The sequence below is a fragment of the Ooceraea biroi genome, chromosome 13, assembly GCF_003672135.1.
Source record: "Ooceraea biroi isolate clonal line C1 chromosome 13, Obir_v5.4, whole genome shotgun sequence".
Lineage (NCBI taxonomy): Eukaryota > Metazoa > Arthropoda > Insecta > Hymenoptera > Formicidae > Ooceraea > Ooceraea biroi.
This window is the reverse complement of record NC_039518.1, coordinates 2,321,932-2,349,652: the sequence shown is the minus strand read 5'-3', so window position 1 is coordinate 2,349,652 and position 27,721 is coordinate 2,321,932. Positions and strand designations below refer to the sequence as shown.

At 40.4% G+C, this 27,721-nt stretch overlaps 3 protein-coding genes across 5 annotated transcripts; 2 read left to right on the top strand and 1 right to left on the bottom strand.

The window, feature by feature from the left end:
- Positions 1–208: 208 nt before the first annotated feature.
- Positions 209–8,991, top strand: LOC105279586. The gene is made up of 2 exons (XM_011339453.2): positions 209–1,810; positions 7,135–8,991. The coding sequence occupies exons 1-2, from the start codon at positions 1,742–1,744 to the stop codon at positions 8,221–8,223; spliced, it is 1,158 nt and encodes a 385-aa protein (XP_011337755.1). The 5' UTR covers positions 209–1,741; the 3' UTR covers positions 8,224–8,991.
- Positions 1,717–8,795, bottom strand: LOC105279585 (histone-lysine N-methyltransferase SETMAR-like). The gene is made up of 2 exons (XM_020031729.2): positions 8,709–8,795; positions 1,717–3,649 (listed from the first exon to the last, which is right to left on the bottom strand). The coding sequence occupies exons 1-2, from the start codon at positions 8,729–8,731 to the stop codon at positions 2,605–2,607; spliced, it is 1,068 nt and encodes a 355-aa protein (XP_019887288.2). The 5' UTR covers positions 8,732–8,795; the 3' UTR covers positions 1,717–2,604.
- A 5,637-nt stretch (positions 8,992–14,628) lies between the features above and the next one.
- Positions 14,629–24,843, top strand: LOC105279582 (E3 ubiquitin-protein ligase RBBP6). Of its 3 annotated transcripts, none has more exons than XM_026974514.1 (12): positions 14,629–15,039; positions 15,725–15,908; positions 16,052–16,286; positions 16,485–16,724; positions 16,798–16,982; positions 17,070–17,486; positions 22,821–22,992; positions 23,105–23,354; positions 23,458–23,767; positions 23,948–24,017; positions 24,149–24,436; positions 24,533–24,843. In XM_026974514.1, exons 2-12 carry the CDS (start codon positions 15,743–15,745, stop codon positions 24,738–24,740), a joined length of 2,541 nt encoding a protein of 846 aa, XP_026830315.1. In that variant the 5' UTR covers positions 14,629–15,039; positions 15,725–15,742; the 3' UTR covers positions 24,741–24,843. The 3 variants fall into 3 exon arrangements, with proteins under 3 accessions (XP_026830315.1, XP_026830313.1, XP_026830314.1); XM_026974512.1 differs by having other exon boundaries at positions 22,728–22,992; XM_026974513.1 differs by having other exon boundaries at positions 14,630–15,039; positions 16,816–16,982; positions 22,728–22,992.
- Positions 24,844–27,721: the final 2,878 nt, after the last annotated feature.

Genomic DNA, 27,721 nt, shown 5'->3' with positions numbered 1-27,721 from the left:
ATCATTACGTTAAGGAAAATATACCATCTCGTTTAAAAAAATGTTCATGACCTTGATATCTTGTGAAAGGTCACATTAAAAAAAATAATTTTCTTACCAGAGTACTAGTCTCTTTGAATCGAACAATTTTCGTCCTTTGACTTTTTTCATATCATCAAAGGAAGCAGAGATATTCTAAGTGCTACAGTTAGGGGAAACACCCTGTATATACATACATACAATATACGTGTGTATGTATGTATGTATATATGAATTGCGATCCTGCTGTTGCAAATAATTTTTTATCCTGATGTGAACAAGGAAAAAAGCTGATGTTCTACAAAATATTTTCGGAAGTATCGTGCTTGAAAATATTCACCGTCCTTTTGTCCGCAGTACCTGATACAGGTACAATATGTAGATATCAAGGCTTTGAAAGTACGATTTAGATTCTAATATGATGCTTGTGCAGAGGATTTGATACGAAGATATTTTACAATGTACGATTTGCGGAAAGAAATTACAAGTCTAATTTGCATTGGAAGAGGAAATCATTTATTAAGTTCTTATTGAATTACATGTTACATATTTCACGATTTTATTCTCCTGGATTTGTAAATAATTTGGATAGTTTTCTAAATTCCGTTTGGAAATATTACATTTATATATTTATTTGTTATATGCAATACTATGTTTATAATTTATATTGATAAAAATTTATTCCTGTGTTAACATTGAAAATTCCTCTGCAGCATGAGAGACGCGCACCTTTCTTAACTAACAAAATTTTTGAATTTTGAGTTTATAAATATACATTACTCAGAGAGAAAGAGAGAGTAAACGCACGTATATTATTAATCTTGCTTTCAGTGATTGAAGCAAATGCTTAAATTCAAGCAGATGCTTACCCAAGGAATTAAATTGATTTGTATGTGTATTATCCGGTTGCATTGGCTCATAATCTTTTAACGCTTCCACTTAACTGTTAAAATAGAGATAGTTACTAAGAGAATCGCATAGAGAACGACTTTCATTGTGATATTTCCTAATCAGGTCGAGCCTGGTAAAAAGAAAAACACAAAAAATATCGTTGTCAAACGTTGATATGCAAATTACAGTAATGGTGATACCAATGTTAAGGATAAAGTGATAGATATAAGTAAAATTCGAGTGCTAGCATAATAGATATTTATAATTAAAATTATACATTTCACATAAAAAAAAAATAAATTGATTTTGACTCTATAAGAAGTCGACAGTTAATAAAAATCTCTAAGGCGCGATTGATAGTATTTTTTAAAAAAAGTTAGCAATGCAACACTATAATATCGGTAAAACCTGTTTGAACTTTAGAAATAACATTCCCATACACGGATCCCTTAAAGTTATTAAATGAATATTTTTACAGCTCGTATATCTTTCCAAATCGAATTATTCGAATACATGCAGCCATCTGCGATCCGAAAGGAAGATTTAGGAAAGTCTTAGGAGGTGGATCCCTTTTTCAAAGCACCAATAGCCGTCCCACAGCCTATCGATGATTGGTCAGTGTAGCGTAAAGCACCACCCGCGATCCACGATAAGAAAGGTATAAAGGTACAGACGCGCGTGCCGTTTATTTAGTCTGGTCTGATCTAGGTAACGAAATGGTATCGAAACATCCGGAAGACTCAAACTGACAGAGGACTAGAAGCATTAAGTGACAGAAATAAAATAAATAAAAGCTTTTTACCTGTCAGTAAATCGCAAAAATTCCAAGACGATGCATCACACGTGGTTTTGGAAACAATTTGAGATGTCCTGTCAGAGGTATCTCGACAGCATAACTATTGTGAGTTTATTATCGATTTTATTTCACTTAATTATTAATTTATATGTATTATTCACGAAGATATAAACTTTAAAATTGCGACTGGCACACATCCGTTTTATTTACAACGCAACTTCGTGCCGAATACATATTTTTGATTGAGGAAAGAGTTTTTTATAGTGCAAAATTATATTTACAAATAAGATCTATATTCGTTGAAAGTAATTAAATAAATTCAAATATATTTGAAGGCGTGTGTGTCTAAACTAAAGTTCAGATTGATAACTGGAATCATCGAAAGTATTCCTTATTCTACGAAGAATGACAGCGAGTAAGAGAACGCTTGAAACCAAAATATTTGTGAATACTATACAATAGGCCTTAGCTTAAATATAGTCTTACTTTCATATCAAATCATAATACGATGTCAACAGAAACTACTTATGAAATAAATGAAAGAAAAACTCGATAAAATTATCAAAAAGTTAAATTAAATAACGTAAAGACAAGTTTTTAGTTTTCTAAATTGCCAATTTAAATAAAAGTAAATCTACAATTATAATATGCGTGACTTTACATTATAAATCAGAGAGTGCACTTAAAATACATATTATTTGTTTTCAAAAAATCAATTATTTAAATTAGTTATTCAGGAAGTAAGAAATGTTATTAAAATTCTTCGTAATGCCCGGATGCAGCCCTTACCTTTTCGCAACGTTAAAATAAATATAAAATACGATATTATTGGGTGAGTGCAAAAGTTTTGATGGATATCGTGATAGAAAAATAGACTGAGTAATTTAATGCAAAACGATTTATTCATTCGTCAAGTAATCTCCATTGTTCTCTATTATCTTTTGCCAACGTTCTGGTAGCATTCGTATGCCTCTGTCATAAAACGTGGCCGACTTTTCGTTAAAGAATGAAGAAACGAAGTTTTGTACATCGTCAAAAGAAGCGAATTTTTTACCATTCAAACTATTTTGTAACGATCGAAACAAATGATAGTTGGATGGAGCAATATCAGGAGAATACGGCGGGTGTAATAGAAGATCCCAATTTAGCTCCCTGAGCTTGCGTTGCGTTTGCATCGAAGTATGGGGTTTAGCATTACCATGATGGAACATAACGCCTTTCCGTTTGGCCAAACTCGGACGTTTTTCTTCAATTGCTGCCTTCAAATTATCCAATTGTTGACAATACTTATCAGAATTGATCGTTTCGCCAACAGATAGCAGCTCATAAAAGAGCACACTTTTACAATCCCACCATACTGAGATCATAACCTTCCGAGGATACAAACCGGCCTTTGGCATTGGCTGACATCTTTCATTACTCTTCCTCCAAGTTCGTTTCCGTTCCACATTGTCGTATTGGATCCATTTTTCGTCTTCCGTTACTAATCGATCCAAAAACGGATCGGTTTTTAATCGGCCAAGCAAGGAATTAGCTATAGAGACTCGGTCCATTTTATTCTTTTCTGTCAGATTAAGTGGCACCCAAACATCAAGCCTTAAATTGTATCCAAGTTTTTTTAAATGTCGAAATGCGGTTGATCTGTTAACATTTAATCTCTCAGCAACTTCTTGTGTCGAAATTCGTGAATTGGTATCTACTAAATTGCGCACAATATCGTCATCAATGTCAGAAGGCCGACCGGAGCGTGGCTGATCTTCAAGATTAAAATCACCCCGTTTAAATTTTGCGAACCATCTTTCGCAAGTTGGAATCGACACAGCGTTCTGTCCAACCGCATAGCAAATGTTTTTTACGGTATCCGAAATGCGTGTTCCTCTCCGAAACTCGTACATCATAATTACACGCAAATGAATTGTATCAATATTCATTTTCAATTGTATTCTAAAACAACAAAATTGATTTATTAGGAGTGTGATTTAGTTTTGAGGGTTTTGCAACAGATGGCTGTAGTGTCAGTTTGTTCCAATAGCTGTTTCCGATAACTGTTCTTTCTTACGGTGTTGACATTATCCATGACATTCAGTAGCATTATAGCGATAGATGCAATAACAGTCGTGTTTGTATCATCGTAAAAATGCAACTACCGAAAGCTCTTTAGCATTTTCGACATGCGTTGCTTTTGTTTTTTAATCAAAAGAAAACTGCGGCTGACGGTTATAGAATTCTTGTGGAAACTTATGGTGATTCTGCCCCATCAATTAAGACGTGTGAATACTGGTTTAGACGCTTTAAAAGTCGTGATACTGATGTGAAGGACAAAGAACGCTCGGGACAACCAAGAAAGCTTGAAAATGCAGATTTGCAAGCATTATTGGACGAAAATCCAACACAATCCACTTCAGAACTTGCCAGAGCATTAAATGTTGATCGTACAACAGTTACCAAACATTTACATGAAATGGGAAAAATTCAGAAAGAAGGGAAATGGGTTCGACATCAATTATCGGAAAGTGCCGTTTGAACATTTGCATTTCGTTAATCGCCAGGCAAAAAAAAGAGTCTTTTGTCTCGGATTGTTACTGGGGATGAAAAGTGGATCTATTTTGATAATCCGAAACGCGGAAAATCATGGGTGGATCCAGGCGAACCATCAACGTCCACTCCGAGACGCAATATTGACGGTTCAAAAGTAATGCTCTGTATTTGGTGGGATAGTGTACTATGAGCTGTTAAATCCGCACGAGACTGTCACGGCTGATCGTTATCGACACCAATTGTACAAGTTGAAGCAAGCATTGGACGAAAAACGACCACCAATTGCGAGCAAACGACGGAAAGTGATTCTTCTTCGTGACAACGCTCGACCTCACGTTGCGTTATCAGTGAAACAAACACTATTAGAGCTTGAATGGCAAGTCTTCTCCGGACATTGCTCCATGCGATTATTGTTTGTTCCGGTCGATGCAACACGCTTTAGAGGATACACACTTTGATAATTTGGAAGAAGTGCGAAAATTCGTCGACGAATGGATCGACTCAAAAGAAGAGTCATTTTATCGTGGTGGAATCCATCTCTTGCCAGAGCATTAAATGTTGATCGTACAACAGTTGCCAAACATTTACATGAAATGGGAAAAATTCAGAAGGAAGGGAAATGGGTTCGACATCAATTATCGGAAAGTGCCATTTGAACATTTGCATTTCGTTGATCGCCGGGCAAAAAAGAAGAGTCTTTTGTCTCGGATTGTTACTGGGGATGAAAAGTGGATCTATTTTGATAATCCGAAACGCGGAAAATCATGGGTGGATCCAGGCGAACCATCAACATCCACTCCGAGACGCAATATTCACGGTTCAAAAGTAATGCTCTGTATTTGGTGGGATAGTGTACTATGAGCTGTTAAATCCGCACGAGACTGTCACGGCTGATCGTTATCGCCACTAATTGTACAAGTTGAAACGAGCATTGGACGAAAAACGACCACCAATTGCGAGTAAACGACGGAAAGTGATTCTTCTTCGTGACAACGCTCGACCTCACGTTGCGTTATCAGTGAAACAAACACTATTAGAGCTTGAATGGCAAGTCTTCTCCGGACATTGCTCCATGCGATTATTGTTTGTTCCGGTCGATGCAACACGCTTTAGAGGATACACACTTTGATAATTTGGAAGAAGTGCGAAAATTCGTCGACGAATGGATCGACTCAAAAGAAGAGTCATTTTATCGTGGTGGAATCCATCTCTTGCCAGAGCATTAAATGTTGATCGTACAACAGTTGCCAAACATTTACATGAAATGGGAAAAATTCAGAAGGAAGGGAAATGGGTTCGACATCAATTATCGGAAAGTGCCATTTGAACATTTGCATTTCGTTGATCGCCGGGCAAAAAAGAAGAGTCTTTTGTCTCGGATTGTTACTGGGGATGAAAAGTGGATCTATTTTGATAATCCGAAACGCGGAAAATCATGGGTGGATCCAGGCGAACCATCAACGTCCACTCCGAGACGCAATATTGACGGTTCAAAAGTAATGCTCTGTATTTGGTGGGATAGTGTACTATGAGCTGTTAAATCCGCACGAGACTGTCACGGCTGATCGTTATCGACACCAATTGTACAAGTTGAAGCAAGCATTGGACGAAAAACGACCACCAATTGCGAGCAAACGACGGAAAGTGATTCTTCTTCGTGACAACGCTCGACCTCACGTTGCGTTATCAGTGAAACAAACACTATTAGAGCTTGAATGGCAAGTCTTCTCCGGACATTGCTCCATGCGATTATTGTTTGTTCCGGTCGATGCAACACGCTTTAGAGGATACACACTTTGATAATTTGGAAGAAGTGCGAAAATTCGTCGACGAATGGATCGACTCAAAAGAAGAGTCATTTTATCGTGGTGGAATCCATCTCTTGCCAGAGCATTAAATGTTGATCGTACAACAGTTGCCAAACATTTACATGAAATGGGAAAAATTCAGAAGGAAGGGAAATGGGTTCGACATCAATTATCGGAAAGTGCCATTTGAACATTTGCATTTCGTTGATCGCCGGGCAAAAAAGAAGAGTCTTTTGTCTCGGATTGTTACTGGGGATGAAAAGTGGATCTATTTTGATAATCCGAAACGCGGAAAATCATGGGTGGATCCAGGCGAACCATCAACGTCCACTCCGAGACGCAATATTCACGGTTCAAAAGTAATGCTCTGTATTTGGTGGGATAGTGTACTATGAGCTGTTAAATCCGCACGAGACTGTCACGGCTGATCGTTATCGACACCAATTGTACAAGTTGAAGCAAGCATTGGACGAAAAACGACCACCAATTGCGAGCAAACGACGGAAAGTGATTCTTCTTCGGGACAACGCTCGACCTCACGTTGCGTTATCAGTGAAACAAACACTATTAGAGCTTGAATGGCAAGTCTTCTCCGGACATTGCTCCATGCGATTATTGTTTGTTCCGGTCGATGCAACACGCTTTAGAGGATACACACTTTGATAATTTGGAAGAAGTGCGAAAATTCGTCGACGAATGGATCGACTCAAAAGAAGAGTCATTTTATCGTGGTGGAATCCATCTCTTGCCAGAAAGATGGGAAAAAGTTATAGAAAACGAAGGAAAATAGTTTGATTAAGGTATTCATTCATTATCATATTTAAATACATGCGTTTTTGAGCAAAAACACCCTCAAAACTAAATCACACCCCTAATAAATTAAGCCAATTCCCATTTATAACGATAGCTAGAAGTATTACCTTTTAAACGGTATATAATACATCTACGAATTTCTAAGTGCTGCCGTAGAACTGGATCAGTTACGACATCTATGAGAAACCCATCAAAACTTTTGCACTCACCCAATACATGAAATGCAATGTGACAAAATTTCAACATTAACATTATCAACAATTTTTACAGTCGTGCAACAATAAGTCGAACGGATCGTCCAGTCTCAAAGCAAAAGAAGCTGACAGCACGGATAGCTCCGCCTTTCGATCTAACAAGCTCCGAGGATCAAAATTGAAATTAAAGCTGAACGATGTTACAGCAATCAACAGCGGGAACGCAATGTTCTATAAAATGTCTGCGATTCCTAGCTATGATACCTTCAACATAACGAATGTCGACGTAAACGAAAGTGCCAGGAAGTACCCGACAAACAAGAAGTCTGCCAGGAAAGCTGAAGAATTTGCGCAGCGCGTGGATGTGCGGTGTAATACTCCCTCAAGTTCTAGCTTTGGTACTTCGCATGACAATGTAAATAAAGAGAGAAATATAACAAAGAGGAAGTTCGAATCCTTCGTTTCCCACAAGGAAAATGTATTCGAGACTATCAGCTGCGGCTGCGGTTTGAACATAGGGTTCATCGAGACAGGGTCGAACAAGATGAAGAAAACTGTGACGGACAAAAGGTCCAACTTCATCATCCTAGACGAGGACGAGAAGCCCGCGCAGCGTGTGGACGCGACGAACGGTTCGTCCGTGATCTCTAACAGCCACGTGGATCACGTCGATCAAGATGACACGAGGATAGAATTGCCGAACTTGGTAAATGTCTCGGACTTCGAGGGAGACGGGGACGTAGACTTTTCCAGCGATTTCAAGCACAACGCTCCGCGCTATTCATCGACGCCCCTACCACCGCAAGAGCTTGCGGCTCTCGCATCTCGCGGCATCTCGAACGATACGAAGCCGTGTTCCGAGGCCTCCTGGACATTGGAGGATAGTATCACCAGTTTGATCAGTCAATCAGTGGTCCAAGATAAGAACGATCAGGTCGAGTTGTGGTTGAACAACAGCGCGTGGAAGCGAGACGAAGCACATGGGCAGGTAGACAATAGACAAGTGTACCTGCGTAAATGTGTTCGGAGAAGACGTAGCCCTTTCTGGAAATGGCAAGAACTGTTCAGGGGGAAATTGAATAGTAACAAAGCCGTAAATTTGTCTGGCTACGAGGCTGACGACGAAGACATCGTACCGAGCGGGAGGTTGATGTGCGCAAGATGAAGGTTCTCTGCCAGCCAATGGCTGTAACTTTTCGAATTTGGGAAATATATTTGCTTAAAATATATTAAACTATTAACTGATGGTAAATAAAAAAATATTTCGTACTTTATTTATTCCTATTCCTAATTATGGAATCATTTTTACTCTGTTATTTTAATTTGTTTAAAGAGTATATACAGTTTTTGATAATAATATATAGCGAATGTGGAGAGAATTAAGATGACCATAAAGTCCTGTATTGTGTTTTACGATTTTCGCAATAAATTAGCAAATCACAGAGACGGTAGACAATAAAAACAGACTCTAATAGACATGATCGCGATCATATTACCTAGCAATGAGTGCAAATGACAACACAGCAGGATGTAAGGACAGTACGTCAAGCATATATTTTAGCAAAATATTATTCATTATTTGTGCCCGTTCCTAGGTAATTTTCCTGTAGGTAGATTTTAGGTAGATTTCCTTTAGAAGGAATAATTTACCTCCCATGTAAGTTGTTAGGCATTCTGACATCACTTTGTTACTGGTATAGCAAAGTCCAGGTAGTATCCTGTAAAGTAAACTCCAAGTAGCAAAATCCGATGTAGCCAAGTGCAAGCCATGTCGTCATAAACGTCATTAGGTATCTTCCGATTTCATTGCCACTTTAGAAGCTGTTTTCGTTGAAACTAAAAACAAAAATTTGAAACAGTATTTTAATAGCCTGTTTCCTATGACAGAATGCAATATCTTGGATATTTTAAGTTGTCATAATTTAAAAAAAAACGTTATATTCAAGTATATTATATTTTAGGTTATGAGTAATAAAAAGAAAATAATAAAAAAAGAATCAGCGGTAAAGCAATGGCACTGCATTGTAATGTTTATTACCTATTCAGGTTCACGAATGTACGAACGACTTGCATTGTAATCTTGTAAATAAATAAATAAATATAATTCCATTGTGCGTATTGTATTTAACATTTGATTAGGTTTGTTTGTATTTCATAAACTTTTGCTATCGTTCGTTCTATCTTCTACCAGAGAGAAACCTGAGAGCGGCCACCAGCCTCCACGGGCACATTTCCTGTAGTCCTAAATATTAGAGGCGCCATGAATACCATGAATAGCTACAATTCGGTGTGAAGCGCGATAGTCCAGTGGCTAAGCGCGAGACTCGCATTTTGCCATCCGCGCAAGTTGGGTTCGAGACCGAGTTGTGATAATTTTTTTTCTTCGGATTTTTGTTTCTTTGTGTTTGCATTATATTTTTTTATTATGTAAATATTAAATTATTATGTAAATAATGATTTATTATGTTTTATTATATTTTGGAGGTATACGTATATGTATAATGAGACATAAACATATACATTTAACATTTGTAAACTTTTTATTTATTTATATAGTTTGTATACTGTCGAGTGTTTATTTATTATAAAATTCTGACTCCTTAAAAAAAGTGTCACAATCTCTGTGCCTATGACTGTACAGTGTTGCGGATGAAAATTTATATAAAAGCATTTATGTTTTTTATGCTTTTATATAAATTTTCCATCCGCAACACTGTACAGTTATGCCAGAATTTTATAATAAATAAACACTCGACAGTATACAAACTATTGGGTTGGCCAAAAAGTAATTGCGTTTTTTTCCAATAGATGGACACACATGTCTTGAAATGTAACTAACTTCATTCTAAACCGCAATTTCATTATGTAGGTTAACAACTCACAGTTCAAGCTTGTTTTAGAAAAAGAAAGTACACGATTTCGTTAACAATTGTTTGTTTGCCGTCGATTTCAAAATGGAAAATCAAAAAGAACATTTTCCTCATATTTTGTTTTATTACTTCCGAAAAGGGAAAAACGCTGTACAAGCTCAAAAAGTTATCTGATGTATATGGCGAAGATGCTTTAAAACTGCGTCAGTGTCAAAATTGGTTTACTAAATTTCGATCTGGAGATTTTAATGTGAAAGATGCACCACGCTCAGGAAGGCCAATCGAAATTGATGATGACAAAATAAAGACACTGATCGATTCCAATCGGCGTTTAACGACACGAGAGATTGCTGAGAACCTTAACATATCGAAATCGAGTGGTGAAAACCATTTAAAACGACTTGGATACATTAGTAAGCTCGATATTTGGGTACCACATGAGCTCAAAGAAATTCATCTCACTAAGCGTATTGACATCTGCGATTCTCTTTCGAAACGTGAGGAAAGTGATCCATTTTTGAAACGTATGTAACAGGCGACGAAAAATGGATCGTCTACAACAACGTCAAACGAAAAAGATCGTGGAGCAAGCGTGATGAACCTGCTCGAAGCACTTGAAAAGCAGATATTCACCAAAGAAAGATTATGCTGTCAGTCTGGTGGGACTGTGTATTTTGAGCTGCTTGCAAGGAATCAAACCATTCATTCAGACGTATACTGTCGTCAACTGGATAAATTAAACGATGCCATCAAACAGAAACGTCGAGAATTGGTGAATCGCAAAGGTGTTGTGTTTCACCATGATAACGCTAGACCACGTACAAGTTTGGTCACTCGTGAAAAATTGTTGCAGCTTGGATGGGATGCGTTACCACATCCACCATATTCGCCAGACCTGGCACCATCAGATTACCATTCGTTTCGTTCTTTGCAAAACACCTCGAATGGTAAAAGCTTTACTGCTGATGAGGATATCAAATCGTTGTTGGAATTGTTTTTTGCTGAAAAAGATAAGAACTTTTTTGAGCGCGGAATCATGACGTTGCCTGAAAAATGGCAAAAGATAATCAAACAAAATGGACAATATATTGTTTAATAAAGTTTTTGCTTCCCATGAAAAATTCGACTTTTATTTATATAAAAAAAAACGCAATTACTTTTAGGCCAACCCAATATATGGCGAAGATGCTTTAAAACTGTGGCAGTGTCAAAATTGGTTTACTAAATTTCGATCTGGAGATTTTAATGTGAAAGATGCACCACGCTCAGGAAGGCCAATCGAAATTGATGATGACAAAATAAAGGCACTGATCGATTCCAATCGGCGTTTAACGACACGAGAGATTGCTGAGAATCTTAACATATCGAAATCGAGTGGTGAAAACCATTTAAAACGACTTGGATACATTAGTAAGCTCGATATTTGGGTAGCACATGAGCTCAAAGAAATTCATCTCACTAAGCGTATTGACATCTGCGATTCTCTTTTGAAACGTGAGGAAAATGATCGATTTTTGAAACGTATGATAACAGGCGACGAAAAATGGATCGTCTACAACAACGTCAAACGAAAAAGATCGTGGAGCAAGCGTGATGAACCTGCTCGAAGCACTTGAAAAGTAGATATTCACCAAAGAAAGATTATGCTGTCAGTCTGGTGGGACTGTGTATTTTGAGCTGCTTGCAAGGAATCAAACCATTCATTCAGACGTATACTGTCGTCGACTGGATAAATTAAACGATGCCATCAAACAGAAACGTCGAGAATTGGTGAATCGCAAAGGTGTTGTGTTTCACCATGATAACGCTAGACCACGTACAAGTTTGGTCACTCGTGAAAAATTGTTGCAGCTTGGATGGGATGCGTTACCACATCCACCATATTCGCCAGACCTGGCACCATCAGATTACCATTCGTTTCGTTCTTTGCAAAACACCTCGAATGGTAAAAGCTTTACTGCTGATGAGGATATCAAATCGTTGTTGGAATTGTTTTTTGCTGAAAAAGATAAGAACTTTTTTGAGCGCGGAATCATGACGTTGCCTGAAAAATGGCAAAAGATAATCAAACAAAATGGACAATATATTGTTTAATAAAGTTTTTGCTTCCCATGAAAAATTCGACTTTTATTTATATAAAAAAAAACGCAATTACTTTTAGGCCAACCCAATATATGGCGAAGATGCTTTAAAACTGCGGCAGTGTCAAAATTGGTTTACTAAATTTCGATCTGGAGATTTTAATGTGAAAGATGCACCACGCTCAGGAAGGCCAATCGAAATTGATGATGACAAAATAAAGGCACCGATCGATTCCAATCGGCGTTTAACGACACGAGAGATTGCTGAGAATCTTAACATATCGAAATCGAGTGTTGAAAACCATTTAAAACGACTTGGATACATTAGTAAGCTCGATATTTGGGTAGCACATGAGCTCAAAGAAATTCATCTCACTAAGCGTATTGACATCTGCGATTCTCTTTTAAAACCTGAGGAAAATGATCGATTTTTGAAACGTATGATAACAGGCGACGAAAAATGGATCGTCTACAACAACGTCAAACGAAAAAGATCGTGATGAACCTGCTGAAAGCACTTGAAAAGCAGATATTCACCAAAGAAAGATTATGCTGTCAGTCTGGTGGGACTGTGTATTTTGAGCTGCTTGCAAGGAATCAAACCATTCATTCAGACGTATACTGTCGTCGACTGGATAAATTAAACGATGCCATCAAACAGAAACGTCGAGAATTGGTGAATCGCAAAGGTGTTGTGTTTCACCATGATAACGCTAGACCACGTACAAGTTTGGTCACTCGTGAAAAATTGTTGCAGCTTGGATGGGATGCGTTACCACATCCACCATATTCGCCAGACCTGGCACCATCAGATTACCATTCGTTTCGTTCTTTGCAAAACACCTCGAATGGTAAAAGCTTTACTGCTGATGAGGATATCAAATCGTTGTTGGAATTGTTTTTTGCTGAAAAAGATAAGAACTTTTTTGAGCGCGGAATCATGACGTTGCCTGAAAAATGGCAAAAGATAATCAAACAAAATGGACAATATATTGTTTAATAAAGTTTTTGCTTCCCATGAAAAATTCGACTTTTATTTATATAAAAAAAAACGCAATTACTTTTAGGCCAACCCAATATATGGCGAAGATGCTTTAAAACTGTGGCAGTGTCAAAATTGGTTTACTAAATTTCGATCTGGAGATTTTAATGTGAAAGATGCACCACGCTCAGGAAGGCCAATCGAAATTGATGATGACAAAATAAAGGCACCGATCGATTCCAATCGGCGTTTAACGACACGAGAGATTGCTGAGAATCTTAACATATCGAAATCGAGTGTTGAAAACCATTTAAAACGACTTGGATACATTAGTAAGCTCGATATTTGGGTAGCACATGAGCTCAAAGAAATTCATCTCACTAAGCGTATTGACATCTGCGATTCTCTTTTAAAACCTGAGGAAAATGATCGATTTTTGAAACGTATGATAACAGGCGACGAAAAATGGATCGTCTACAACAACGTCAAACGAAAAAGATCGTGATGAACCTGCTGAAAGCACTTGAAAAGCAGATATTCACCAAAGAAAGATTATGCTGTCAGTCTGGTGGGACTGTGTATTTTGAGCTGCTTGCAAGGAATCAAACCATTCATTCAGACGTATACTGTCGTCGACTGGATAAATTAAACGATGCCATCAAACAGAAACGTCGAGAATTGGTGAATCGCAAAGGTGTTGTGTTTCACCATGATAACGCTAGACCACGTACAAGTTTGGTCACTCGTGAAAAATTGTTGCAGCTTGGATGGGATGCGTTACCACATCCACCATATTCGCCAGACCTGGCACCATCAGATTACCATTCGTTTCGTTCTTTGCAAAACGCCTTGAATGGTAAAACCTTTACTGCCGATGAGGATATCAAATCGTTGTTGGAATTGTTTTTTGCTGTAAAAGATAAGAACTTTTTTGAGCGCGGAATCATGAAGTTGCCTGAAAAATGGCAAAAGATAATCAAACAAAATGGACAATATATTGTTTCATAAAGTTTTTGTTTCCCATGAAAAATTCGCCTTTTATTTATATAAAAAAAAACGCAATTTCTTTTTGGCCAACCTAATATATAAATAAATAAAAAGTTTACAAATGTTAAATGTATATGTTTATGTCTCAATATATACGTATACCTCAAAAATATAATAAAACATAATAAATCATTATTTACATAATAAAAAAATATAATGCAAACACAAAGAAACAAAAATTCGAAAAAAAATTATCACAACTCGGTCTCGAACCCAACTTGCGCGGATGGCAAAATACGAGTCTCGCGCTTAGCCACTGGACTGCCGCGCTTCACGCCGAGTAGTAGCTCTTCATGGTATGTACTTTCCGTACCGCTGGAAAATGCTCACTTGTATCATTACCGAGCGTAACGAACTAGTTCACGTCCACTTCGTCAGGCGGCGCCAAACAACAGGAGGCTGGTGGCCTCTCTCAGGTTTCTCTCTGCTTCTACCAACGCCTCTCTCTTTCTCTCTCTTGAGCGTCCACATAGTGTAAAAAGTGTAAAAAGTTCACTCAATAGGACAAACCTATTATTTCAGAAATCCCCTATAAAAGTTACTAGCTTGCCGCATTATGGTGGACGTTTCCCTGACCTTTCTTGAGATCTCTATCAAAAGTACAGTCGTGATGAACGTTCCGCACCCATACTAACAGAAAAGCTACCGTACTTAAATTTTCATATTCAATGCTGTTCGGCAGTCGTCGACGGTGTTGTACTGCATTTTGTTACTCGCGCCGTGTTGCTCGTGTTACGTATGGTTGGTTGGCGTGCGAGCTCCACAGTGTGTTTTGTTTCCGACATTTTGAGCGAAAAGTACGAATGAGAAGTCGCTGTCGCTGGTGCGTGCAACATAACCGCCGAGCCAGCGAGTGGTACAGGTTATCGTTTCGCGGTAGCATGACTGTTTATTGCTACCATTAAACTCAACATTTTGCTGCGCGACATGAATTGTTGCGTTCGTGCGTCGCGGAAGCAGCGGCTGTGCACGTAGCGTCGGAAATTCACTCCCGTGAGCAAGTGAGTAGTCGCAGTTGCGAGTAGGCAATTTGAGATCAGTCGCGTGATCGTAGTGGTAATCGCGGGTTGTCATACGTCGATCGTTACGTTCCGCCTAACCTAACTGCCGGAGCTAACTTTGACGCAGCCTCGCGAAACGCGTATTCCTCGTCTCGGGACGCGGTCGCATTAAAGATTTGCTTCGCGCTGTACGTAATTCCTGCTTGCGCTTGTGGCCGATTCACGAGCAGGTGCGTTATCGTCGTCCCTACTTGAACGTGTAGCAAGATCGGCGAGAGATAAATTCAGGTTTTTTTAAGAGTATTTGACGTGCCAACACCAGCTTCTGCTTATGGTCATCACACCCTCTCTACTCTGCTCCTGTTGGAGCCTCCTGGCCCTTTGTGACAACACTTTTATTCCATCCTTCTTTTCACTGTTACACCACTGTCCCTATCTCTTTCAAAAAGGTCCGCACAGCCTTAGGTAATACATTCGGGTTATCGGTACTTTAGGTTTTGAACACGAGCTAGTACTATATTGTTGCTGCAGATGTACATTATTTGATGAGTGATTCTGTGCGATTTTTTATACACATAATTATTATGGGCCAGTAAACATTGAAATTTTTCTTCACGAGTGTCTTCTTTATTTTGTTATATCAATTATCCATCTTGTAGATGTTGGTTACCTCTTACGTTTTCAGATCGCTTAAGTCGCAAAGATGTCTGTACATTATAAGTTTAAGTCTACTTTGGATTATGATACCGTGTCATTCGATGGACTTCATATATCCGTGGCAGATTTGAAGAAGGCTATCTTCCATCAGAAACGTATTGGCAAAAATACGGATTTTGATCTGCAAATAACGAATGCGCAAACAAAAGAAGGCAAATATCACCATTATTAAGCATTTTTGTCTTAGAAAATTACACAAATAGCATATTTGGTTATTAATAGTGCCTGTACCAATCGCATTTGCATCAAGCATAAAATTAGCGACGTTTTATAAGGATTAAAATATTTTTTGTAGATTACACCGATGATAATGCATTAATTGCCAAGAACACCAGCCTTATTGTTGCTAGAGTTCCGCTGACAGTACAACAGAAACGTTCCTGGGACAGAAATGAAACTCCTTCGTTTAGTAGTTTAAAGGACGAAGCTAATCTAGGCAGAGCTGTAGATCTCACCAGATTGGACGGCTCGGAGGAGGATAAGATTCGTGCAATGATGACTCAATCGACACAGGACTACGATCCTTCAAAGTATGCAACGTCAGGCACCCTATTTACGTACACATGCTTTGCCGTTGAATTTATTACGAGATGCAGACTTGTCATTGTACATAAACTGAATGATGCAAAGATATTAATAAATTCGATACGTACATATTTTTATATTAAATTTATATTATTTAAATAAATATATATATATTTTTCTATGAAAATTTGATATCACGATAGTTACATGAAGATTCGTGGCGCCAATCAGACTGGCGATGTGCCTGCAAATTATCGCTGCTACAAGTGCCATCAACCTGGACACTGGATAAAGAATTGTCCGCTGGGTACGAATCAGGAGCCGATCGAGATAAAGAAAAGTACGGGTATCCCCAGAAGTTTCATGGTGCCGGTGGAGGGACCGTTGGTGCCCGGTGCGATGATGACACCGACGGGACACTATGCCGTTCCCGCTATCGATCAGTATGTTGTCAATCGTAATACACCGTGGAATCTAATAGATACACGATGTACAATATGTATATACAATCATCAGTGCTTTCTTTACTCTCAGCCAAGCGTACAAAGAAGGCAAGAAGGAACGGCCGCCATTTTCGCAAGACCCGGAGCCGGTGGTGGAAAAGCCGGAGATACCGGAGGACTTGTTATGCAATATCTGCAAGGACCTCCTGACGGACGCGGTGATGATTCCGTGCTGCGGGAACTCGTTTTGCGACGAATGTAAATCTCGTGTTACAAATTAATCATCGGGCGACTCGGGCGGGAACTCGATCTCACGCTTACGCCCGCATCTTTCTTTTCACACAGGTATTCGTACGTTCTTGTTGGAATCCGAGGAGCATGAGTGTCCGGATTGCAACGAGAAGGACGTGTCGCCGGAGACGCTTATCCCGAACCGCTTTCTTCGCAATGCAGTGATGAATTTTAAGAACGAGACCGGATACGCCAAGAGACAGACTTACCGACCGCCCGCGCAAAGTACCGCGCCCGCGAAGCCGGCCCCGTCCGCGGATCAAGCGAAGGCCGAGCCGCCGCAGACGCAGCCACAGAGTCAAGCACCCTCGCAGACTAAACCCGCGCAGTCGTCCGCTGCGCCCTCTTCTAACGCACCCTCGTCGCAAGAGCCCACCGCGGAAGCGCAACCCACCGGTCCTGAATCTACGAAGACTTTCCAACAACACTTTCCAACAACGACCTCGGGTTTGCAGTCACAGCCGTCGACGAGTAAGTATATTTTGCTGCAACTTGCGTCATTGTTCTGATGTGTATATGCAATTTTAAGGAAAATAAATAGATCCAATGCGATAATAGACGATTCTTCGCGATATATTAAAGTGATGCAATTAAAACGGCGCTACATCTTGTATAAAGTATTATGTTTTATAATTAAGGAATATATGATTCAATAATAACTGAGTCTCGACTGTGAAAACAATGTGTGGCAGCATGCATTTATCATTTCATACCGGGAGTAGTACTTAGTTACTCATATTAAGATTAATATTTCTCACAATCAGGCAATTCATGACTAGCTAATTCGATTAGGCAGCTTAAAATCCTCATGTTTTAAATATAAAATATAAAAAATGTTACTGTATTAATGTAGAACTTACTTGAAGTTTTCTCAACCATATGGGTAAATATTAGGAGTGTGATTTAGTTTTGAGGGTTTTGCAACAGATGGCTGTAGTGTCAGTTTGTTCCAATAGCTGTTTCCGATAACTGTTCTTTCTTACGGTGTTGACATTATCCATCACATTTAGTAGCATTATAGCAAGTGGAAACTTATGGTGATTCTGCCCCATCAATTAAGACGTGTGAATACTGGTTTAGACGCTTTAAAAGTCGTGATACTGATGGGAAGGACAAAGAACGCTCGGAACAACCAAGAAAGCTTGAAAATGCAGATTTGCAAGCATTATTGGACGAAAATCCAACACGATCCACTTCAGAACTTGCCATAGCATTAAATGTTGATCGTACAACAGTTGCCAAACATTTACATGAAATGGGAAAAATTCAGAAAGAAGGGAAATGGGTTCGACATCAATTATCGGAAAGTGCCATTTGAACATTTGCATTTCGTTGATCGCCAGGCAAAAAAAGAAGAGTCTTTTGTCTCGGATTGTTACTGGGGATGAAAAGTGGATCTATTTTGATAATCCGAAACGCGGAAAATCATGGGTGGATCCAGGCGAACCATCAACATCCACTCCGAGACGCAATATTCACGGTTCAAAAGTAATGCTCTGTATTTGGTGGGAATAGTGTACTACGAGCTGTTAAATCCACACGAGACTGCCACGGCTGGTCGTTATCGACACCAATTGTACAAGTTTAAGCAAGCATTGGACGAAAAACGACCACCAATTGCGAGCAAACGACGGAAAGTGATTCTTCTTCGGGACAACGCTCGACCTCACGTTGCGTTATCAGTAAACAAACACTATTAAAGCTTGAATGGCAAGTCTTCTCCGGACATTGCTCCATGCGATTATTATTTGTTCCGGTCGATGCAACACGCTTTAGAGGATACACACTTTGATAATTTCGAAGAAGTGCGAAAATTCGTCGACGAATGGATCGACTCAAAAGAAGTCATTTTATCGTCGTGGAATCCATCTCTTGCCAGAGCATTAAATGTTGATCGTACAACAGTTGCCAAACATTTACATGAAATGGGAAAAATTCAGAAAGAAGGGAAATGGTTCGACATCAATTATTGGAAAGTGCCATTTGAACATTTGCATTTCGTTGATCGCCAGGCAAAAAAGAAGAGTCTTTTGTCTCGGATTGTTACTGGGGATGAAAAGTGGATCTATTTTGATAATCCGAAACGCGGAAAATCATGGGTGGATCCAGGCGAACCATCAACATCCACTCCAAGACGCAATATTGACGGTTCAAAAGTAATGCTCTGTATTCGGTGGGATAGTGTACTATGAGCTGTTAAATCCACACGAGACTGTCACGGCTGGTCGTTATCGACACCAATTATACAAGTTTAAGCAAGCATTGGACGAAAAACGACCACCAATTGCGAGTAAACGACGGAAAGTGATTCTTCTTCGGGACAACGCTCGACCTCACGTTGCGTTATCAGTAAACAAACACTATTAGAGCTTGAATGGCAAGTCTTCTCCGGACATTGCTCCATGCGATTATTATTTGTTCCGGTCGATGCAACACGCTTTAGAGGATACACACTTTGATAATTTGGAAGAAGTGCGAAAATTCGTCGACGAATGGATCAACTGAAAAGAAGAGTCATTTTATCGCGGTGGAATCCATCTCTTGCCAGAGCATTAAATGTTGATCGTACAACAGTTACCAAACATTTACATGAAATGGAAAAAATTCAGAAGGAAGGGAAATGGTTCGACATCAATTATTGGAAAGTGCCATTTGAACATTTGCATTTCGTTGATCGCCAGGCAAAAAAAAAGAGTCTTTTGTCTCGGATTGTTACTGGGGATGAAAAGTGGATCTATTTTGATAATCCGAAACGCGGAAAATCATGGGTGGATACAGGCGAACCATCAACATCCACTCCGAGACGCAATATTCACGGTTCAAAAGTAATGCTCTGTATTCGGTGGGATAGTGTACTATGAGCTGTTAAATCCACACGAGACTGTCACGGCTGGTCGTTATCGACACCAATTATACAAGTTGAAGCAAGCATTGGACCAAAAACGACCACCAATTGCGAGTAAACGACGGAAAGTGATTCTTCTTCGGGACAACGCTCGACCTCACGTTGCGTTATCAGTAAACAAACACTATTAGAGCTTGAATGGCAAGTCTTCTCCGGACATTGCTCCATGCGATTATTATTTGTTCCGGTCGATGCAACAAGCTTTAGAGGATACACACTTTGATAATTTCGAAGAAGTGCGAAAATTCGTCGACGAATGGATCGACTCAAAAGAAGTCATTTTATCGTCGTGGAATCCATCTCTTGCCAGAGCATTAAATGTTGATCGTACAACAGTTACCAAACATTTACATGAAATGGAAAAAATTCAGAAGGAAGGGAAATGGTTCGACATCAATTATTGGAAAGTGCCATTTGAACATTTGCATTTCGTTGATCGCCAGGCAAAAAAGAAGAGTCTTTTGTCTCGGATTGTTACTGGGGATGAAAAGTGGATCTATTTTGATAATCCGAAACGCGGAAAATCATGGGTGGATCAGGCGAACCATCAACATCCACTCCGAGACGCAATATTCACGGTTCAAAAGTAATGCTCTGTATTCGGTGGGATAGTGTACTACGAGCTGTTAAATCCGCACGAGACTGTCACGGCTGGTCGTTATCGACACCAATTGTACAAGTTGAAGCAAGCATTGGACGAAAAACGACCACCAATTGCGAGTAAACGACGGAAAGTGATTCTTCTTCGGGACAACGCTCGACCTCACGTTGCGTTATCAGTGAAACAAACACTATTAGAGCTTGAATGGCAAGTCTTCTCCGGACATTGCTCCATGCGATTATTATTTGTTCCGGTCGATGCAACAAGCTTTAGAGGATACACACTTTGATAATTTCGAAGAAGTGCGAAAATTCGTCGACGAATGGATCGACTCAAAAGAAGTCATTTTATCGTCGTGGAATCCATCTCTTGCCAGAGCATTAAATGTTGATCGTACAACAGTTACCAAACATTTACATGAAATGGAAAAAATTCAGAAGGAAGGGAAATGGTTCGACATCAATTATTGGAAAGTGCCATTTGAACATTTGCATTTCGTTGATCGCCAGGCAAAAAAAGAAGAGTCTTTTGTCTCGGATTGTTACTGGGGATGAAAAGTGGATCTATTTTGATAATCCGAAACGCGGAAAATCATGGGTGGATCCAGGCGAACCATCAACATCCACTCCGAGACGCAATATTCACGGTTCAAAAGTAATGCTCTGTATTCGGTGGGATAGTGTACTACGAGCTGTTAAATCCGCACGAGACTGTCACGGCTGGTCGTTATCGACACCAATTGTACAAGTTGAAGCAAGCATTGGACGAAAAACGACCACCAATTGCGAGTAAACGACGGAAAGTGATTCTTCTTCGGGACAACGCTCGACCTCACGTTGCGTTATCAGTGAAACAAACACTATTAGAGCTTGAATGGCAAGTCTTCTCCGGACATTGCTCCATGCGATTATTACTTGTTCCGGTCGATGCAACACGCTTTAGAGGATACACTTTGATAATTTGGAAGAAGTGCGAAAATTCGTCGACGAATGGATCAACTGAAAAGAAGAGTGATTTTATCGTGGTGGAATCCATCTCTTGCCAGAAAGATGGGAAAAAGTTATAGAAAACGAAGGAAAATGTTTTGATTAAGGTATTCATTCATTATCATATTTAAATACATGCGTTTTTGAGCAAAAAAAACCCTGAAAACTAAATCACACCCCTAATATTTCTCATATTTTCTGATGTATTCATTTAAAAGTCTGAGAAATGTTGGGATGATACATCGAGCAGTAGAATAGTATGAAAATATAGCAAAAGTTTTATTAGCAAATTTATTGATGTCGAAATCTTTTTACCATTAATGACAACAGTTTTAATTATTACATGTTCCAAATATTTACATATTAATATACTAATAAATACATCAAACTGGACACAGTATAGGTTTCTATCAAGCTGAAATTAGCGTATTAGCTAATCAGTATCGAAAAATCACAGAAAATCGATACCATCTAACATAATTTGCAACAAGTATCACACAAGATATAAATATCAAAATTTACATATACATAAAATACAATTGGATATTATTTATAAATATTTACTAGTGATTAATACCAAAATAACACAATGTACCCTTTCACTGATTGAAATCGTGCAAACATTTACATAATGCAAACGTATTGATCACACTTAGTGTATATTTTAGTCACATTGACCTATATTACATAAAACATGAAAGATGTCCTCTCGCAAATACAAAAATCGGCTAAAGAGCAATTCAAGCGTCCCATTTCGTCGCTTGTAAAACGTTACATCACATGTAACGCATAACGTTCTCGTGGTTTTTTAACATGTGTCATAATACACACGAGGCACATCTCGTCTCTCAATGACGAGCTAGCTCCCGTCTTGCCTGTGTCTCCCGTGCGAGACACGGAAGGCGGGCGCCATCATTGAAGTAATGTAACCAATGTAGCCTTGGCACTCTCGGGATCACATGACGTACAATATTTTGGGAAATGGGCTCCGCTGCGACGAAATGCGCTCGTCCGTTGCTCAATTTCGCGCCGTAACGTACACCGTTAACGAGAAAACCGGTTCCACTTGGCCGCCTAACGATGTTGAGCGCATAACCTCAAAACCTGCGTGAGCGAGGAGGCTCCGTCCGGCTTTGCTAGCACCAAGTGCCACCGATGCATCGCAGGCTGCCCCTAATCGCACACCGAGTCGCCTAATGTGTGTAATGTGCTTCTGACAGTTCTGCCTGACTCCACCTCCGAGTCGAATTTGCAAAGCGACTCGATCGCAAAACTAACAACTGACGAGGAAACTGAGGTACCTCCTCCTCCAGGGACAGAGCCCTTGCTTCCAATTCCCGCCATTGTAAGCTCGCCGGAGAGGGAACGCGAGCAGAGCGATCCACCGAGCCGCGATAAGAAGGAACGGGACAATGAGTACGCGGGGGAACGCCAGTCGAGGGAACGCAGCCGACGGAGCTTCAGCAGGGACGGGCATCGCGAGAGGTGAGGCAAGCCCAAGCGAGAGCGCGCAATCTTTAACGACAAATTAAAGAATAATAACAATAACGTAGTAGATCTGTAATTTAATCGACTGTCGACTGTTCACGATACGCAGAAGCGGCGAGCGTGGTCGTAGAATCGAGAATTTGCGGCCGCTGAACCGTAACCGGAACCGGTCCCTGTCACCCAGGCATTCCCAGCACGACGAATATCCATCCTCGAGCGCAGTGTTGCCACATTTGATGAACCCACCCCCTTCCAAGGGCTACCAAGGTCACCTAACGGACGATGGACATTACCCACCTGCTATGCATTATGACAGCGGTATACGTAGATCCAACGAAGATCGCGCAGGCACCCCCACGGTAAGAAGGAGCACACTTTTCCGTTTATTTTACCCCATGAAGATCATTTTTTATTAATTCATTAATTAAATTTGATTTATTGATTTATCATTGACGATTTCAGGTCGACGAGCCGCACTTGCACGTCCCCTCGTCTGGCAATCAGCCGCCACTACTGCCATTCCCACCGGGCGAGGAGCGCATCCCGCCGCCGAATTACAATCAACCACCGCCCAACGTACCCCCGCACAATCCCCCGCTTCTGCCAGACCCATACATGAGTCATCGTATACCGATATACCCGCACCAGCAAGGATCTCATTACGGTCCGCCGAGGTACGACAGACCGCCCTATCAGCAACAAGGCTACCGGCCGTCGCAGCCGCCTCGGAACTACAGTGGACCACCGAGACCGATGAGGGGGTTGCACCACAGTGAGTAACTTGCAAAATTCCATAGATTATGGAACAAAACTGAGGCAGAGGTTGAAAATAGGTAACTGAAATCACTCGCTTAAATTTCTTGAAGACAGCGTTGCTCTATTTTATTCACATGATTCATTGCGTCTCGTTCTCCGTCGATTGTTCGTTCATTTCAGTCATGTTTTGTTTCAGTGGGGTACAGAAGCCTGCAGCCACCGCCGCCAGGACTAGGTAGAAGCATTCACAATGGAAATCCACCTGGGTGAGTTAATTTTTCTGGCTAATCTTGACTGGTGCAGATATATTCACGAGTTTCGATCATTTTCATAAACTGTACAGCCGTCTAGGCTTTAATAAAAATAAAAAGAAAATATAAACGTACATTTTTTCCAGGATCATTGACGATCCGTTGGAAGCGTTTGAGCGAATGCTCAGAGAGAAAGATGAGCGGGATCGGCGACTGGGGAAACATAGAAGAAGAAGCCGAACTCGATCTAGATCTCGTAGCTACAGTCGCTCAAGATCGCGCTCGTTCAGCCGCAGGTCGCCGTTTACGTCTCGCCTAAGTCGATCTCGCAGCCCGCCGTCGAAACGGAGATCATCGCGATCACCGTTACCGCTCAGGCCTCGGAGTCGCACTCCGAAGCGTAGATCAAGAAGCGGCAGCTTCTCCATCAGCAGGTACCGTCATGATTTCCTTAAGAACGACGTGAATGATGTCTAAAGATGAGACGACTCCCCGTCACGTGATTCTTCAAGTTTCGTTTTGTGTCGCAGATCTAGATCGTACTCGCGCAGCCAGTCACCGCCGAGGCTATCTCCATCGAGAGACCGAGACAGGGAGAGAGACAGGGAGCGTGAGCGAGAACGCGACAGGGATCGCGAGAGGGATAGAGATCGTGAGCGAGATCGTGATCGTGATCGTGATTTGATTCCTAGATATCGATCCCCAGTCAGATCGCCTCCAAGGTACGCAAAGTATTAGGAGTATGATTTAGTTTTGAGGGTTTTGCAACAGATAGCTGTAGTGTCAGTTTGTTCCAATAGCTGTTTCCGATAACTGTTGTTTCTTACAGTGTTGACATTATCCATGACATTTAGTAGCATTATAGCAATAGATGCAATAACAGTCGTGTTTATATCATCGTAAAAATCCGAAAGAGCATTTTCGACATGCGTTGCTTTTGTTTTTTAATCAAAAGAAAACTGTGGCTGACGGTTATAGAATTCTTGTGGAAACTTATGGTGATTCTGCCCCATCAATTAAGACGTGTGAATACTGGTTTAGACGCTTTAAAAGTGGTGATACTGATGTGAAGGACAAAGAACGCTCGGGACAACCAAGAAAGCTTGAAAATGCAGATTTGCAAGCATTATTGGACGAACATCCAACACGATCCACTTCAGAACTTGCCAGAGCATTAAATGTTGATCGTACAACAGTTGCCAAACATTTACATGAAATGGGAAAAATTCAGAAGGAAGGGAAATGGGTTCGACATCAATTATCGGAAAGTGCCATTTGAACATTTGCATTTCGTTGATCGCCGGGCAAAAAAAGAAGAGTCTTTTGTCTCGGATTGTTACTGGGGAAGAAAAGTGGATCTATTTTGATAATCCGAAACGCGGAAAATCATGGGTGGATCCAGGCGAACCATCAACGTCCACTCCGAGACGCAATATTCACGGTTCAAAAGTAATGCTCTGTATTCGGTGGGATAGTGTACTATGAGCTGTTAAATGCGCACGAGACTGTCACGGCTGATCGTTATCGCCACTAATTGTACAAGTTGAAGCAAGCATTGAACGAAAAACGACCACCAATTGCGAGTAAACGATGGAAAGTGATTCTTCTTCGGGACAACGCTCGACCTCACGTTGCGTTATCAGTGAAACAAACACTATTAGAGCTTGAATGGCAAGTCTTCTCCGGACATTGCTCCATGCGATTATTACTTGTTCCGGTCGATGCAACACGCTTTAGAGGATACACACTTTGATAATTTCGAAGAAGTGCGAAAATTCGTCGACGAATGGATCGACTCAAAAGAAGAGTGATTTTATCGTGGTGGAATCCATCTCTTGCCAGAGCATTAAATGTTGATCGTACAACAGTTGCCAAACATTTACATGAAATGGGAAAAATTCAGAAAGAAGGGAAATGGGTTCGACATCAATTATCGGAAAGTGCCATTTGAACATTTGCATTTCGTTGATCGCCAGGCAAAAAAAGAAGAGTCTTTTGTCTCGGATTGTTACTGGGGATGAAAAGTGGATCTATTTTGATAATCCGAAACGCGGAAAATCATGGGTGGATCCAGGCGAACCATCAACGTCCACTCCGAGACGCAATATTCACGGTTCAAAAGTAATGCTCTGTATTCGGTGGGATAGTGTACTATGAGCTGTTAAATCCGCACGAGACTGTCACGGCTGATCGTTATCGACACCAATTGTACAAGTTGAAGCAAGCATTGAACGAAAAACGACCACCAATTGCGAGTAAACGATGGAAAGTGATTCTTCTTCGGGACAACGCTCGACCTCACGTTGCGTTATCAGTGAACAAACACTATTAGAGCTTGAATGGCAAGTCTTACCGCACCCCGCGTATTTTCCGGACATTGCTCCATGCGATTATTACTTGTTCCGGTCGATGCAACATGCTTTAGAGGATACACACTTTGATAATTTCGAAGAAGTGCGAAAATTCGTCGACGAATGGATCGACTCAAAAGAAGAGTGATTTTATCGTGGTGGAATCCATCTCTTGCCAGAGCATTAAATGTTGATCGTACAACAGTTGCCAAACATTTACATGAAATGGGAAAAATTCAGAAAGAAGGGAAATGGGTTCGACATCAATTATCGGAAAGTGCCATTTGAACATTTGCATTTCGTTGATCGCCGGGCAAAAAAAGAAGAGTCTTTTGTCTCGGATTGTTACTGGGGATGAAAAGTGGATCTATTTTGATAATCCGAAACGCGGAAAATCATGGGTGGATCCAGGCGAACCATCAACGTCCACTCCGAGACGCAATATTCACGGTTCAAAAGTAATGCTCTGTATTTGGTGGGATAGTGTACTATGAGCTGTTAAATGCGCACGAGACTGTCACGGCTGATCGTTATCGACACCAATTGTACAAGTTGACGCAAGCATTGGACGAAAAACCACCACCAATTGCGAGTAAACGACGGAAAGTGATTCTTCTTCGTGACAACGCTCGACCTCACGTTGCGTTATCAGTGAAACAAACACTATTAGAGCTTGAATGGCAAGTCTTCTCCGGACATTGCTCCATGTGATTATTACTTGTTCCGGTCGATGCAACACGCTTTAGAGGATACACACTTTGATAATTTCGAAGAAGTGCGAAAATTCGTCGACGAATGGATCGACTCAAAAGAAGAGTCATTTTATCGTGGTGGAATCCATCTCTTGCCAGAGCATTAAATGTTGATCGTACAACAGTTGCCAAACATTTACATGAAATGGGAAAAATTCAGAAGGAAGGGAAATGGGTTCGACATCAATTATCGGAAAGTGCCATTTGAACATTTGCATTTCGTTGATCGCCGGGCAAAAAAAGAAGTCTTTTGTCTCGGATTGTTACTGGGGATGAAAAGTGGATCTATTTTGATAATCCGAAACGCGGAAAATCATGGGTGGATCCAGGCGAACCATCAACGTCCACTCCGAGACGCAATATTCACGGTTCAAAAGTAATGCTCTGTATTCGGTGGGATAGTGTACTATGAGCTGTTAAATCCGCACGAGACTGTCACGGCTGATCGTTATCGACACCAATTGTACAAGTTGAAGCAAGCATTGGACGAAAAACGACCACCAATTGCGAGTAAACGACGGAAAGTGATTCTTCTTCGTGACAACGCTCGACCTCACGTTGCGTTATCAGTGAAACAAACACTATTAGAGCTTGAATGGCAAGTCTTCTCCGGACA